Source organism: Bufo gargarizans, chromosome 10 (genome assembly GCF_014858855.1).
Source record: "Bufo gargarizans isolate SCDJY-AF-19 chromosome 10, ASM1485885v1, whole genome shotgun sequence".
NCBI lineage: Eukaryota > Metazoa > Chordata > Amphibia > Anura > Bufonidae > Bufo > Bufo gargarizans.
The window spans coordinates 89,612,526-89,625,759 of record NC_058089.1 but is presented as its reverse complement, the minus strand read 5'-3'; the positions used below and the strand labels follow the sequence as shown (position 1 = coordinate 89,625,759).

Here is a 13,234-nt window from a genome sequence, read left to right as displayed (position 1 = left end):
TACTTTGGTGCTGTGGATCCTTCACTATTTATACCTGCACATTGACGTGAGCCACTCGTGCAGGGAACTACAACACTGTTCAATTTATTTGAATGGCGCTATGTGGCAGGAGCATCGCCATACAGGCGAACGGCCAAAGGGACCGTCTTACTTTTGTTTTCAGGATCACAGAAAAAAACAAGGTCATGAAATGGTGAAAATCTAACACTACATAAACTTTATCTCCTATCCAACAGACAGGTTCATTTTCACTTCAGCTCCCTGTATATGGACTTGTTCACAAGGCCATTTTTGTGTAGGGATTTCCAAGCAGATTCCACACCTAAAAGTACACCATATCCACATAGAAACCACCTCCCACTATTGACAATGGTCATCCATGGGGTCACAGATGATTTCCATATGGATTTTCCGAAGAGTGTCCACAAGGGACATATTCCTTTTTGAAGACGCTTCCATGTGGAAACTGCCTGAAGCCCAGCTTAACCCTATTGAAAGGAGCTAAAAATACCGTAGATATGCAAACAGCAAAACCATAACCGTAACCAGAGGATCAGTTTATGTGAACACCATCAGAGGACAGCTTTCCAAATAACTGATCAACTGAAAGGTCCATTCTCAATTCTAATTACAGAACCTCCTGGTCTAATTGACCAAACAGCCCCACAGGGTGACTGTACACAAATACTGGGGTCACTGAGTCAGGGCCTCTGAGTCAGGTCAGGAGGAATCATGATGATAGCAAAGTACACACTTTAAACAGTGCCCCAAACCCCCAGTTTGGACTGCCGTTCACTGGGTACTCCAACTGGTTGCATCAGTCAGGGTTGCCAACCAGAATTTTTCTTTTTTCTGGGAAACTTATCCCAAAATCGCAGACAGCCAACATTTTTTACGGACAAATTACAATGATGACTGTGAGCTGTAAAATGTTGAAAATTGCCACCAAGCTAATTTAGCAAAGTACCATCAGCCTAAAAATAAAATCACAGACACATCTATTTTTTTTTCATGGACGCAGGAAAAAAAAAATGTCCATTTTTTACGGATTGTCCAGAAATTTCTAGACAGTTGGCAACCCTGGCATCAGTGAATAAAGAGCTTCTTGTTGTTGCTCATTATAGGCTGGATTAATTAGCGATTGCTCTTCATTTAAAGTGGGTAGAATATATTCAGAGTTTTATTACTTACATTTGTTATACACAGCAAAGCGAAGAGGAACGTAATAACCGCAACTAGGAAAGTAAAGAGCTTCCGGTGTTTCTTCAAAATAGCAAAGTCATCTGCTAAGCCAGTGATGACTGCCTCCATCCCACCCATCTGCACAGCAAAAAACAGCAAATACAAAAAGTATAAATGACTTTGTATATTCAACATATACCAAAGTGTTTCATCGCATCTCGACACTCTGTCCAACAGAAATATCATTGGTTTCTCTCCCTTTCAGCGGACGGTATGTTAAAGGGGTTGTCCTACAAAAATAATTGTATTCAGTTTTCAAACCAGAGCCTGAATCTTAATACTTTTGCAATTGCATGTTTGACCTTTTCCTAGTCTCTCTGTCCACCTTGCTAAGGTGGATGGACATGCTCAATACAATCCTTTAACTGCCTCCTGAGCTGTGATAGGGAGAGAACTGCAGCAGAGAGGACATGCCCCCCTAAGCTGACAGCTCGAAATAAATCTAGCTGAGCAATTGGAGGAAAGAAGGTTTCAATCTCTGGTTCCATGTGAGGTACAGGGATGGTTCTAACGGCGTCAGATTGAAATTTTTTACATTAAACATGGGATAACCCTTTTAAGCAACTCCTCTACATCTGTTCTTCTAGAATATGTTGAGTTAGTAGGGGATGGTAAGCTAATCTATTTTTCATTCCGCATGATAATATATAATACAACTCTCATCTTTGTGGAGCTACAAGTCTCTACTAAAAACAATGTATCGCCATGAAAAGGAAATGTGTCATCAGTAAATGACCAATTGTTTAAATCACTTTTCTATGTTAAATGTTTTTTTTTATTTTTTATGTTCATGTTTTATTTTTACTTTTTTGTATCAGCAGTCATCTCATTATCATCATAGGCATTGGAGACAACACCTCTATTATAAAGATGAGGGAAGATCACAAATTGACAGTGGGGGATGAGGACACTGCAGCTCCTCCTCCCTCCTCCCCTAGCCATGCACAGTTACCTCTGCACAGAGCAGGCAAATCACACTCTCCCATAGAGGCCAATCAGTCATTTTCTGACTTAGATTTTTCATGTCTCGGTGCCTGTTATATAGAAGATGTCTGCAAGTGTAGTTCACAGCTCAGAAGAACATCTCAGGCAAGATTGCTGCCCCTATAATCGTGTGCGTGAAAAATATATGTTACAAATCATAAAAAACAATGTAACAATGTTACCAGTAATAGTTACTGGATTACACTTGAAGGGTCGTTAAGAAAGGAATTTTTTTCCACTCAACTGGAATAAATTAGATCCTACCTCATGAGGGATTTTTGCTTTTGAACAGATCAGCCTCCTGGATGGACGGCTGTCTTTTTTCAACCTTACAAGCTATGTTACTACCGTATATAAAAACCGATTTAGGAAAGATGTTTAAGTATATATTTTAAATAAAATTAAAATAAATACAGGTGATACATTCCATTTAAAAGGGGGGTGGTCACACAGAAATTATCTGTATAGGCGATAAATAATGAATTATGGGGCGTCTGACTGTGGGACTCCCGTAATCTCTAAAATGAAGAGTCCCCAAGACCCCTCTCTTAAAGGAGTGTGTTCTATTCACTTCTAAGGGGCTGACTTAGACCAACATGTTCTCTACCACTCCATTCAGAGAGAGGACCTGGGCGCCCTTATTCTCTGGATCATAGAGGGTCCTGGTGGTCGGACCCCCCGCCATCTGTTAGTTAACACCTATCCTGTGGATAATTTGTATGTGCTATGACATGGCAGGAAGGGTTTGTGTGGCTGGATTTATGTGGCTTGCATACAGAGACAGTCTTTGGGCACCTGTAAACATGGCTGAATAGATAATTAAGATTAATATCGAGTCATAATGGTCAGATTACATTTTGTGAATTTCTGCAGCTGAAAAGGAACGCATATATTCATAATAATGTACAAACCGGATTCCCAAAAAGTTGGGACACTATACAAATCGTGAATAAAAACTGAATGCAATGATGTGGAGGTGCCAACTTCTAATATTTTATTCAGAATAGAACATAAATCACAGAACAAAGGTTTAAACTGAGAAAATGTACCATTTTAAGGGAAAAATATGTTGAATCAGAATTTCATGGTGTCAACAAAACCCCAAAAAGTTGGGACAAGGCCATTTTCACCACTGTGTGGCATCTCCCCTTCTTCTTACAACACTCAACAGACGTCTGGGGACCGAGGAGACCAGTTTCTCTAGTTTAGAAATAGGAATGCTCTCCCATTCTTGTCTAATACAGGCCTCTAACTGTTCAATCGTCTTGGGCCTTTGTTGTTGCACCTTCCTCTTTATAATGCGCCAAATGTTCTCTATAGGTGAAAGATCTGGACTGCAGACTGGCTATTTCAGTACCCGGATCCTTCTCCTACGCAGCCATGATGTAGTGGTTGATGCAGAATGTGGTCTGGCATTATCTTGTTGAAAAATGCAGGGTCTTCCCTGAAAGAGATGACGTCTGGATGGGAGCATATGTTTTTCTAGAACCTGAATATATTTTTCTGCATTTATGGTGCCTTTCCAGACATGCAAGCTGCCCATGCTACACGCACTCATGCAACCCCATACCATCAGAGATGCAGGCTTCTGAACTGAGCGTTGATAACAACTTGGGTTGTCCTTGTCCTCTTTGGTCTGGATGACATGGCATCCCAGATTTCCAAAAAGAACTTCGAATCTCGACTCGTCTGACCACAGAACAGTCTTCCATTTTGCCACACTCCATTTTAAATGATCCCTGGCCCAGTGAAAACGCCTGAGCTTGTGGATCTTGCTTAGAAATGGCTTCTTCTTTGCACTGCAGAGTTTCAGCTGGCAATGGCGGATGGCACGGTGGATTGTGTTCACTGACAATGGTTTCTGGAAGTATTCCTGAGCCCATTCTGTGATTTCCTTTACAGTAGCATTCCTGTTTGTGGTGCAGTGTCGTTTAAGGGCCCGGAGATCACGGGCATCCAGTATGGTTTTACGGCCTTGACCCTTACGCACAGAGATTGTTCCAGATTCTCTGAATCTTCGGATGATGTTATGCACAGTTGATGATGATAGATGCAAAGTCTTTTTCGCTGGGTAACACCTTTCTGATATTGCTCCACTATCTTTCTGCACAACATTGTGGGAATTGGTGATCCTCTACCCATCTTGGCTTCTGAGAGACACTGCCACTCTGAGAAGCTCTTTTTATACCCAATCATGTTGCCAATTGACCTAATTAGTGTTAATTGGTCTTCCAGCTCTTCGTTATGCTCAAATTTACTTTTTCCAGCCTCTTATTGCTACTTGTCCCAACTTTTTGGGGATTTGTTGACACCGTGAAAATTTGAATCAACGTATTTTTCCTTTAAAATTATACATTTACTCGGATTAAACGTTTAATCTGTCATCTACGTTCTATTACAAATAAAATATTGACATTTGCCATCTCCACATCATTGCATTCAGTTTTTATTCACAATTTGTTTAGTGTCCCAACTTTTTTGGAATCCGGTTTGTAGTAGGGTACCCATTATGGTGTCCTGACTCTTTCTTAAAGGGGTTATCCCATGACTAATGTAAAAAAAGGAAAATCAGACATCAGATAGTACATGACAATCTCTTTCTAACAAAGCTAGAACCAGCCCTGTACCTCACATGGATCTAGAGATCTCCCCATTCATTGCTCTGCTAGATTTATATCAGGCTGACAGCTCAAGGGGAGTGTCTTTTCTGCCGCAGCTAAGGGTGTGTGTCTAAGCTCTCCCTATCACAGCTCAGGAGGCGTGTCCATGCTCTCCCTATCACAGCTCAGGAGGCGTGTCCATGCTCTACCTATCACAGCTCAGGAGGCAGTGGAAAGAAGAAACTGAGCATGTGCGGCCTTGTCAGTGAGCAGGTCAAAGAAATAAGAAACAGCAGGTGGTGCTATACAGATTTTATTGAATAACTCAGTGGCCATACTAAATTTTTAATTAGATGCAATTACAAAATTACAAAAGTATTCAGATGCAGGTGCTGGTTTGAAAATGGTAAAATATTTTCTGTGGGACAACCCATTTAATGGAAGATGTCCCAGAAAAGAAGGATCAGGCAGTTGGATTTCAACATGCCCAATCCTTTGTTCTCAGAGGAGATGTCACCTTCAGAGGTGCCTGGCAGAGGCTCATTTCTCTCTAATTGAGAACTCACACAGTTAAGTGAAGTGTGCATGTGTATTGGGGGTCTATAGGAATAGCTGTCAGCTGAATGGCATCACTTGTGGAATTATTGACATAGTAAATGGTGGTAGATACATAGACTATTCTCAGGTATACTCACAGCACTGTCAATGCCAAGTGTGATCAACATAATGAAAAATATTACAGCCCAAACTGTTGATCCTTGAAGGGTAGAAATAGCTTCTGGGTATATAATGAACACAAGTCCGGGTCCTGTAAAAAAAAAAAAAAAAAAAAATAGTTTCAAAGGCATAGAAATGTAGGACCAAGATAACAAAAACTGATACATAAAAGCTGTTAAGGTGTTGTCTCCCGAAGTTACAGAAGCAGCGTAGCTTGGCCATTTGCATAGCTCCCATTCACTACAATTGGAGTTATGGAAATAACAGAGTACTGGCCCGCTCAGCTGTTTCCATAAGCCCACCCATGTGGCGCTTAGTCCCATCTCACTGTGTAAACAGTGAGATGGGACACCCCCTTTGAGGGCCACACAGGCTTACAAATCATATATTTCATATGCAGTAAAACTGACCTATTGCCTTCATTCTGCAGGTCAGTATGATTACAGCAACACCATATTTTGTATATGTATATTCATTTAATTTACATGTATATTAATACTTAAAGAAAAACTTTTAAAAAAAAGGACAGCTAAAAATACCACAAAGAATATGTCCATAAAAAAGTGCCCATATGAATGGTGCCATACAGTGACCCGATGAATACTGTCCCATATTATCCAATATATTTAATTCTAATCTTAACCCCTCAGTGACTGCTAATATGGCTTTTTGCAGTGGTCATGAAGGGTCCTTGTTCTATACCACCATGTTTTGTGGATCTGTAGAAGAACAGCTCCATGGATGATCATGCACCCATGGGTCTGTCGCCTGTCTGACGCTGCCCCTTTCCCCCATTATGAGTCCAGCCACTCTTACCTCCTGTAATGGATAGACTTCTTGTCTGACCTGATGTGCTCAGCTAAGCATATCAGACACAGTAGCTGACCATGAACAACCCTAACAATGATGGCAGCTCAAGGTTCCTCCAACCATATTATTCACTATATTTTATTGAATGTACAGTACACCTATATTATAGGCAATTGAACATTCTTCTGCACCTGGTAACCTCCATCACATGGTCTGATATGGGTGTGGCTTACAGTCTGGCTTTGTTCACATTGCATTAGTTGTCCTGCTATGCGGTTGTGTGGAAGCTTGGCTCTGAGCTGGATTACATCACCTTCAGACCGTGTTCACACCATAGTTAGCGCACCAGAGTTAGCGCAGTGGTAGGACCCCTTGCCATGCTGAGGACCGTGACGTGGTGCATGATGGGCTCCGATATCTTCCTGACAGGAATATATTGGCAAAAGTCTCAGCTTTTAATATCTGCTTGTATGACCAGCTAGTATAGTCAGTGACATATCCGTTTGGTGCATTTTCTTCAGTGATTTATATAATTGTATTTTCATCCGCACAATGCTCCAGTCTGTGTAGGATGCTTTTGTGGTGCATGTGGACCGCGTTGGCGTCCTCCTTTGTACGCATTAATTGCTCGGGATGGTCGTTTGCTGCGGTCCACATGCGGTGGGACTGCTCCCCCAATGAGAAACACGCTACAGTGTTTGGGGTTTGAGCAGTTCCCCTATACTTGCCACTGTATTTTTGTGGTTCACATGTGGTGGGACTGCTCGCCCAATGAGAAACACGCTACAGTGTTTGGGGCTTGGGCAGTTCCCCCATATTGGCCACTATAGTTCTGTGATTTTGTTTTACACCTATATTATACCGGCAAAAATAAGAGTCACCTTCATCATACCAGCCAAAGAGTTACTTACATCATATGGATCAAGCAATGAGTTACCTACATAATACTAACCAACCAGTCATCTACAGCATAGTGAACAAACTATATCATAATGGCTGAAAAAAGCTGCATTGTGATGGCCAGTCACCTATACCATAGTGAACAAAGAATCACCTTTATCAAAATGGCCAAACAAATAGCCACCTGTAATAAACTTACCTGTTCGGGCTCCAGTGGCGCAACGCACAGCCTCTGCGCTGCTGCACCGAGAGAGACGCACTGCTGAGCCATGCCCCCTGGTTACGCGGCAGCATCTTTAGCAACAGTATGCAATGCTCTGTTTCTCTCCACAGCGGGCGTGTGCTGGAGGAGATTAGCAGTGGGCTGATTGCTCAGCTGCTCTATTCCTGTGTGCTAGTGTTTCTGACTAATGGAGCGCCTATCAGGTGCTGATCCAGGGACTCGGTTCTCTATTTAAACCCCTTCCTGGCCATAGACCAGTGTCAGCGATAGTCTATGACTCACTAGCTGTGTTCCTGGCCTGTGCTTATTGTATTGCTCGTTCCTCTGACTCTGGTTTGTCTTCTGACCACTCTCTGTCTCTCGTTTGGTACTCCATTGTCCGTCGGGTTCTAATCTCAGCTTATCTTCTGACCACTCTCTCTGTCTCTCGTTGGGTACTGTATAGTTCGTCTGGTTCTGACCCATTTACATGTACACCTTTGGGGGCAATTTTTTTATTAGTACATTGTACTCATTATGAGCTAAAAATTATTTTTTTAATTGGTCATTATTAAAAAAATATGGAGTCCTTTCCTCTGTACAGAGGTGAAATGAACTAGCAGGAGCTGTATTTTCTCCCTGCTCCATCAGGCATGGAGCTGACAGGCTCCTTAATTATAAGAATGTTGCTTAAATAAGTGTTTATGACCTCTTAGTAATTTAGAGATAAGGGTTCACAAAGTGAAAGTAGGATGCACACAGCTAGAAAAACAGTTAACCCTTTGTGATAGAACGGCTCAATATTTTTAATAAAGACCAATCGAAAAATAGATTTTTAGCCCCAAATGAGTAAAATGCAATCATAAAATAAATTGTCCCCAAAGGGACCATCGGCCAGTTGCGGTCAAGCTATCTAGGACTTGTACTGCAAGTAGGTAGGGAAAGTGGGCTGAGTTGTAGCCTTAGGGCTCACTGTCCTTGTCTGTCCCTACCTACAGTCGTAACCTTATCACTGGCCTAAAAAAAAAAAAGACTTGGTACCTGCACTACTATGGATGTCATGGCAGCTTTAGCCTCACAAATGGAGGGCATTGCTTAGTTGGTGCAGGATTAGTTGAGAAGGTCCAACAGCAGGAGTCACATCAGACCAGTTCCCACTGCTTCAGCCACCCCATCACTGATGGAGCCTAAGCTTCTCTGGTGACCGTAAGGGTTTTGCAACTTTTAGGGAAAGTTGCAAACTGTATTTCCGGTTGAGACCTCCCTCCTTGGGAACCAAAGCACAGAGAGAGTCAGTATCATCATGTGTCTGCTGCAAGGTGACCCCCAGGAGTGGCCATTTGCGCTTGCTCCTATTTTCGCAGGTGGTATACTGAGTCTGGCTGGAATGATCTGGCCCTTAAATCACAGTTCAGACTGGGCCTTTCAGATACTCTGAGAGATCTGTTAGGCATCCAACCCCAGGGTCTTTAGATGAGGCAATGTCTCTAGCTATTCGATTTGAGCAATGTTTAAGGGAACGTACGTGTGAATGTTCTCTCTCTGTCTGTCCTTTTCCCTTCCTTTCTGTCTCTCAGTCTAATGTGGTGAAGGTGCCAGTGGAGTCCGAAAGGTCCATGCAAACGGGTACAATGTCTTCCCAACAAAGGAGGGAACACCACTTCAAGAAGGTCCTTTGCTTCTACTGCACATCTACTGTGATCCTCTCCAACTAGGCCAGAAAACTTTAAGCGTCTGAGTGATAATCAGGGAGGTCACTCTGATGCACAGGTATTTCCCAAAAGAATTGACAGGGTTCTATTTCATGTAAATCTCTCTTCACAAGGGAGATCTGTTTCTGGCTTAGCTTTTGTGGAATCGGGGGCTCCAGCTAGCTTTGCTAATTCTGGTGATAAATCTGGTGATAGACATCTAAGCTTACAGCATCTATAGGATTAGTAAATCTGTCCCAATGAGATTTCTTTATATAATTCTCAGTTTTACAGTAATTAATTATAAGCTACAATGAGATCAAAAGAGAGGAGATTACAGGAGAAATTACTGTTTTGTTTTTTAATTTTTTATCCTTTGTGAATTTTTTGTAATGTTTTTTGTTCATTTAGTGCATGCGTGAATTTCAGGGAGTGGCATCAGTAGAAAATTGGGGACCCCATTGCAAAGATAAAAATGAGCCCCCTTTCAGGTACTGATTGACATCACTACACTGTTACTTTCATACATATGTACATATAGGAGCTTTTACAGTCCATTGTAATGGTTCATAAATTATTTTTAAGATATGTGACCAATACAAAATATACAAATGCATGCTTATAAAAATACATCTTTTTAAATTTAGGCGTATCAAGTATTAAGTTAACCCATTAAATAATTTTACTTGGAAGCCACAGGAGGGCAGTATAGCTCTCTGAACCTACTTGCTATTATGAATGGAGATTAGCAGTTTACTAAATAGTCAAGAGTAGCTACAAATTACAGGTTCCCGTAGCAAAACTTTGGGTAGACCACCCTGCATGTGGGTACTGCCGACTGTGGCCTATGCATCAGTTATACTATTGTTTTACAGAGTTCCAAGCTTTCCAACTAATAGTATCACCTAGCATGACCAAATGAGGTTGTCCACCTTGTATGCCTATTACCACTTCACTTCTTACCCTTTCTATTGAACTCCAAACTATATACAGTGATCATACAGTATATGCAATGAAGATCTCCAGCTTTCCTGTGCAAGGCCTCATACACACTACCGTAATTTCTTTCCACATCTGATCCAAATTTTTTGCAGATCGGATATGGACCCATTTATTTCAAGGGGACAAAAAATGCGGACAGCGTACCGTGTGCTATCTGCATCTGTATGTCCATTTTGCAGATAAGTATAGACATTTTGACAATGGGCCTGCTGAAATCGCGTTATGTCAGGATAGGTCATCAATAGAGTTGAGCGAACACCTGGATGTTCGGGTTCGAGAAGTTCGGCCGAACATCCCGGAAATGTTCGGGTTCGGGATCCGAACCCGATCCGAACTTCGTCCCGAACCCGAACCCCATTGAAGTCAATGGGGACCCGAACTTTTCGGCACTAAAAAGGCTGTAAAACAGCCCAGGAAAGAGCTAGAGGGCTGCAAAAGGCAGCAACATGTAGGTAAATCCCCTGCAAACAAATGTGGATAGGGAAATGAATTAAATAAAAATTAAATAAATAAAAATTAACCAAAATCAATTGGAGAGAGGTTCCATAGCAGAGAATCTGGCTTCCCGTCACCCACCACTGGAACAGTCCATTCTCAGATATTTAGGCCCCGGCACCCAGGCAGAGGAGAGAGGTCCCGTAACAGAGAATCTGTCTTCATGTCAGCAGAGAATTAGTCTGCATGTCATAGCAGAGAATGAGGCTTCACGTCAGCCACCACTGCAACAGTTCATTGGCATATATTTAGGCCCAGCACCCAGGCAGAGGAGGGAGGTCCCGTAACAGAGAATCTGTCTTCATGTCAGCAGAGAATTAGTCTGCATGTCATAGCAGAGAATGAGGCTTCACGTCAGCCACCACTGCAACAGTCCATTGGCATATATTTAGGCCCAGCACACACACAGGCAGAGGAGAGAGGTCCCGTAACAGAGAATCTGGCTTCATGTCAGCAGAGAATCAGTCTGCATGTCATAGCAGAGAATGAGGCTTCACGTCAGCCACCACTGCAACAGTCCATTGTCATAAATTTAGGCCCAGCACCCAGGCAGAGGAGAGAGGTCCCGTAACAGACAATCTGGCTTCATGTCAGCAGAGAATTAGTCTGCATGTCATAGCAGAGAATGAGGCTTCACGTCACCCACCACTGCAACAGTCCATTGGCATATATTTAGGCCTAGCACACAGGCAGAGGAGAGAGGTCCCGTAACAGACAATCTGGCTTCATGTCAGCAGAGAATCAGTCTGCATGTCATAGCAGAGAATGAGGCTTCACGTCACCCACCACTGCAACAGTCCATTGGCATATATTTAGGCCTAGCACACAGGCAGAGCAGAGAGGTCCCGTAACAGACAATCTGGCTTCATGACAGCAGAGAATCAGTCTGCATGTCATAGCAGAGAATGAGGCTTCACGTCACCCACCACTGCAACAGTCCATTGGCATATATTTAGGCCTAGCACACAGGCAGAGCAGAGAGGTCCCGTAACAGACAATCTGGCTTCATGACAGCAGAGAATCAGTCTGCATGTCATAGCAGAGAATGAGGCTTCACGTCACCCACCACTGCAACAGTCCATTGGCATATATTTAGGCCCAGCACCCAGGCAGAGGAGGGAGGTCCCGTAACAGAGAATCTGTCTTCATGTCAGCAGAGAATTAGTCTGCATGTCATAGCAGAGAATGAGGCTTCACGTCAGCCACCACTGCAACAGTCCATTGGCATATATTTAGGCCCAGCACACACACAGGCAGAGGAGAGAGGTCCCGTAACAGAGGATCTGGCTTCATGTCAGCAGAGAATCAGTCTGCATGTCATAGCAGAGAATCAGGCTTCACGTCAGCCACCACTGCAACAGTCCATTGTCATAAATTTAGGCCCAGCACCCAGGCAGAGGAGGGAGGTCCCGTAACAGACAATCTGGCTTCATGTCAGCAGAGAATTAGTCTGCATGTCATAGCAGAGAATCAGGCTTCATGTCAGCCACCACTGCAACAGTCCATTGGCATATATTTAGGCCTAGCACACAGGCAGAGGAGAGGTTCATTCAACTTTGGGTAGCATCGCAATATAATGGTAAAATGAAAATAAAAATAGGATTGAATGAGGAAGTGCCCTGGAGTCCAATAATATATGGTTATGGGGAGGTAGTTAATGTCTAATCTGGACAAGGGACGGACAGGTCCTGTGGGATCCATGCCTGGTTCATTTTTATGAACGTCAGCTTGTCCACATTGGCTGTAGACAGGCGGCTGCGTTTGTCTGTAATGACGCCCCCTGCCGTGCTGAATACACGTTCAGACAAAACGCTGGCTGCCGGGCAGGCCAGCACCTCCAAGGCATAAAAGGCTAGCTCTGGCCACGTGGACAATTTAGAGACCCAGAAGTTGAATGGGGCCGAACCATCAGTCAGTACGTGGAGGGGTGTGCACACGTACTGTTCCACCATGTTAGTGAAATGTTGCCTCCTGCTAACACGTTGCGTATCAGGTGGTGGTGCAGTTAGCTGTGGCGTGTTGACAAAAGTTTTCCACATCTCTGCCATGCTAACCCTGCCCTCAGAGGAGCTGGCCGTGACACAGCTGCCTTGGCGACCTCTTGCTCCTCCTCTGCCTTGGCCTTGGGCTTCCACTTGTTCCCCTGTGACATTTGGGAATGCTCTCAGTAGCGCGTCTACCAACGTGCGCTTGTACTCGCGCATCTTCCTATCACGCTCCAGTGCAGGAAGTAAGGTGGGCACATTGTCTTTGTAGCGTGGATCCAGCAGGGTGGCAACCCAGTAGTCCGCACAGGTTAAAATGTGGGCAACTCTGCTGTCGTTGCGCAGGCACTGCAGCATGTAGTCGCTCATGTGTGCCAGGCTGCCCAGGGGTAAGGACAAGCTGTCCTCTGTGGGAGGCGTATCGTCATCGTCCTGCCTTTCCCCCCAGCCACGCACCAGTGATGGACCCGAGCTGCGTTGGGTGCCACCCCGCTGTGACCATGCTTCATCCTCATCCTCCTCCACCTCCTCCTCATCCTCGTCCTCCTCGTCCTCCAGTAGTGGGCCCTGGCTGGCCACATTTGTACCTGGCCTCTGCTGTTGCCA

General features: G+C 43.7%; 1 protein-coding gene across 1 annotated transcript in view; it reads right to left on the bottom strand.

The window, feature by feature from the left end:
* The window catches only part of SLC6A2 (solute carrier family 6 member 2), a 162,333-nt gene that overhangs the window by 17,288 nt on the left and 131,811 nt on the right, over positions 1-13,234 (bottom strand). Inside the window, exons 8-9 of the mRNA XM_044270290.1 lie at positions 5,522-5,634; positions 1,192-1,320 (exon numbers count right to left, since the gene is read on the bottom strand). Of these exons, the coding sequence (XP_044126225.1) occupies positions 1,192-1,320; positions 5,522-5,634 (242 nt within the window). The remainder of the gene's footprint in view (positions 1-1,191; positions 1,321-5,521; positions 5,635-13,234) is intronic.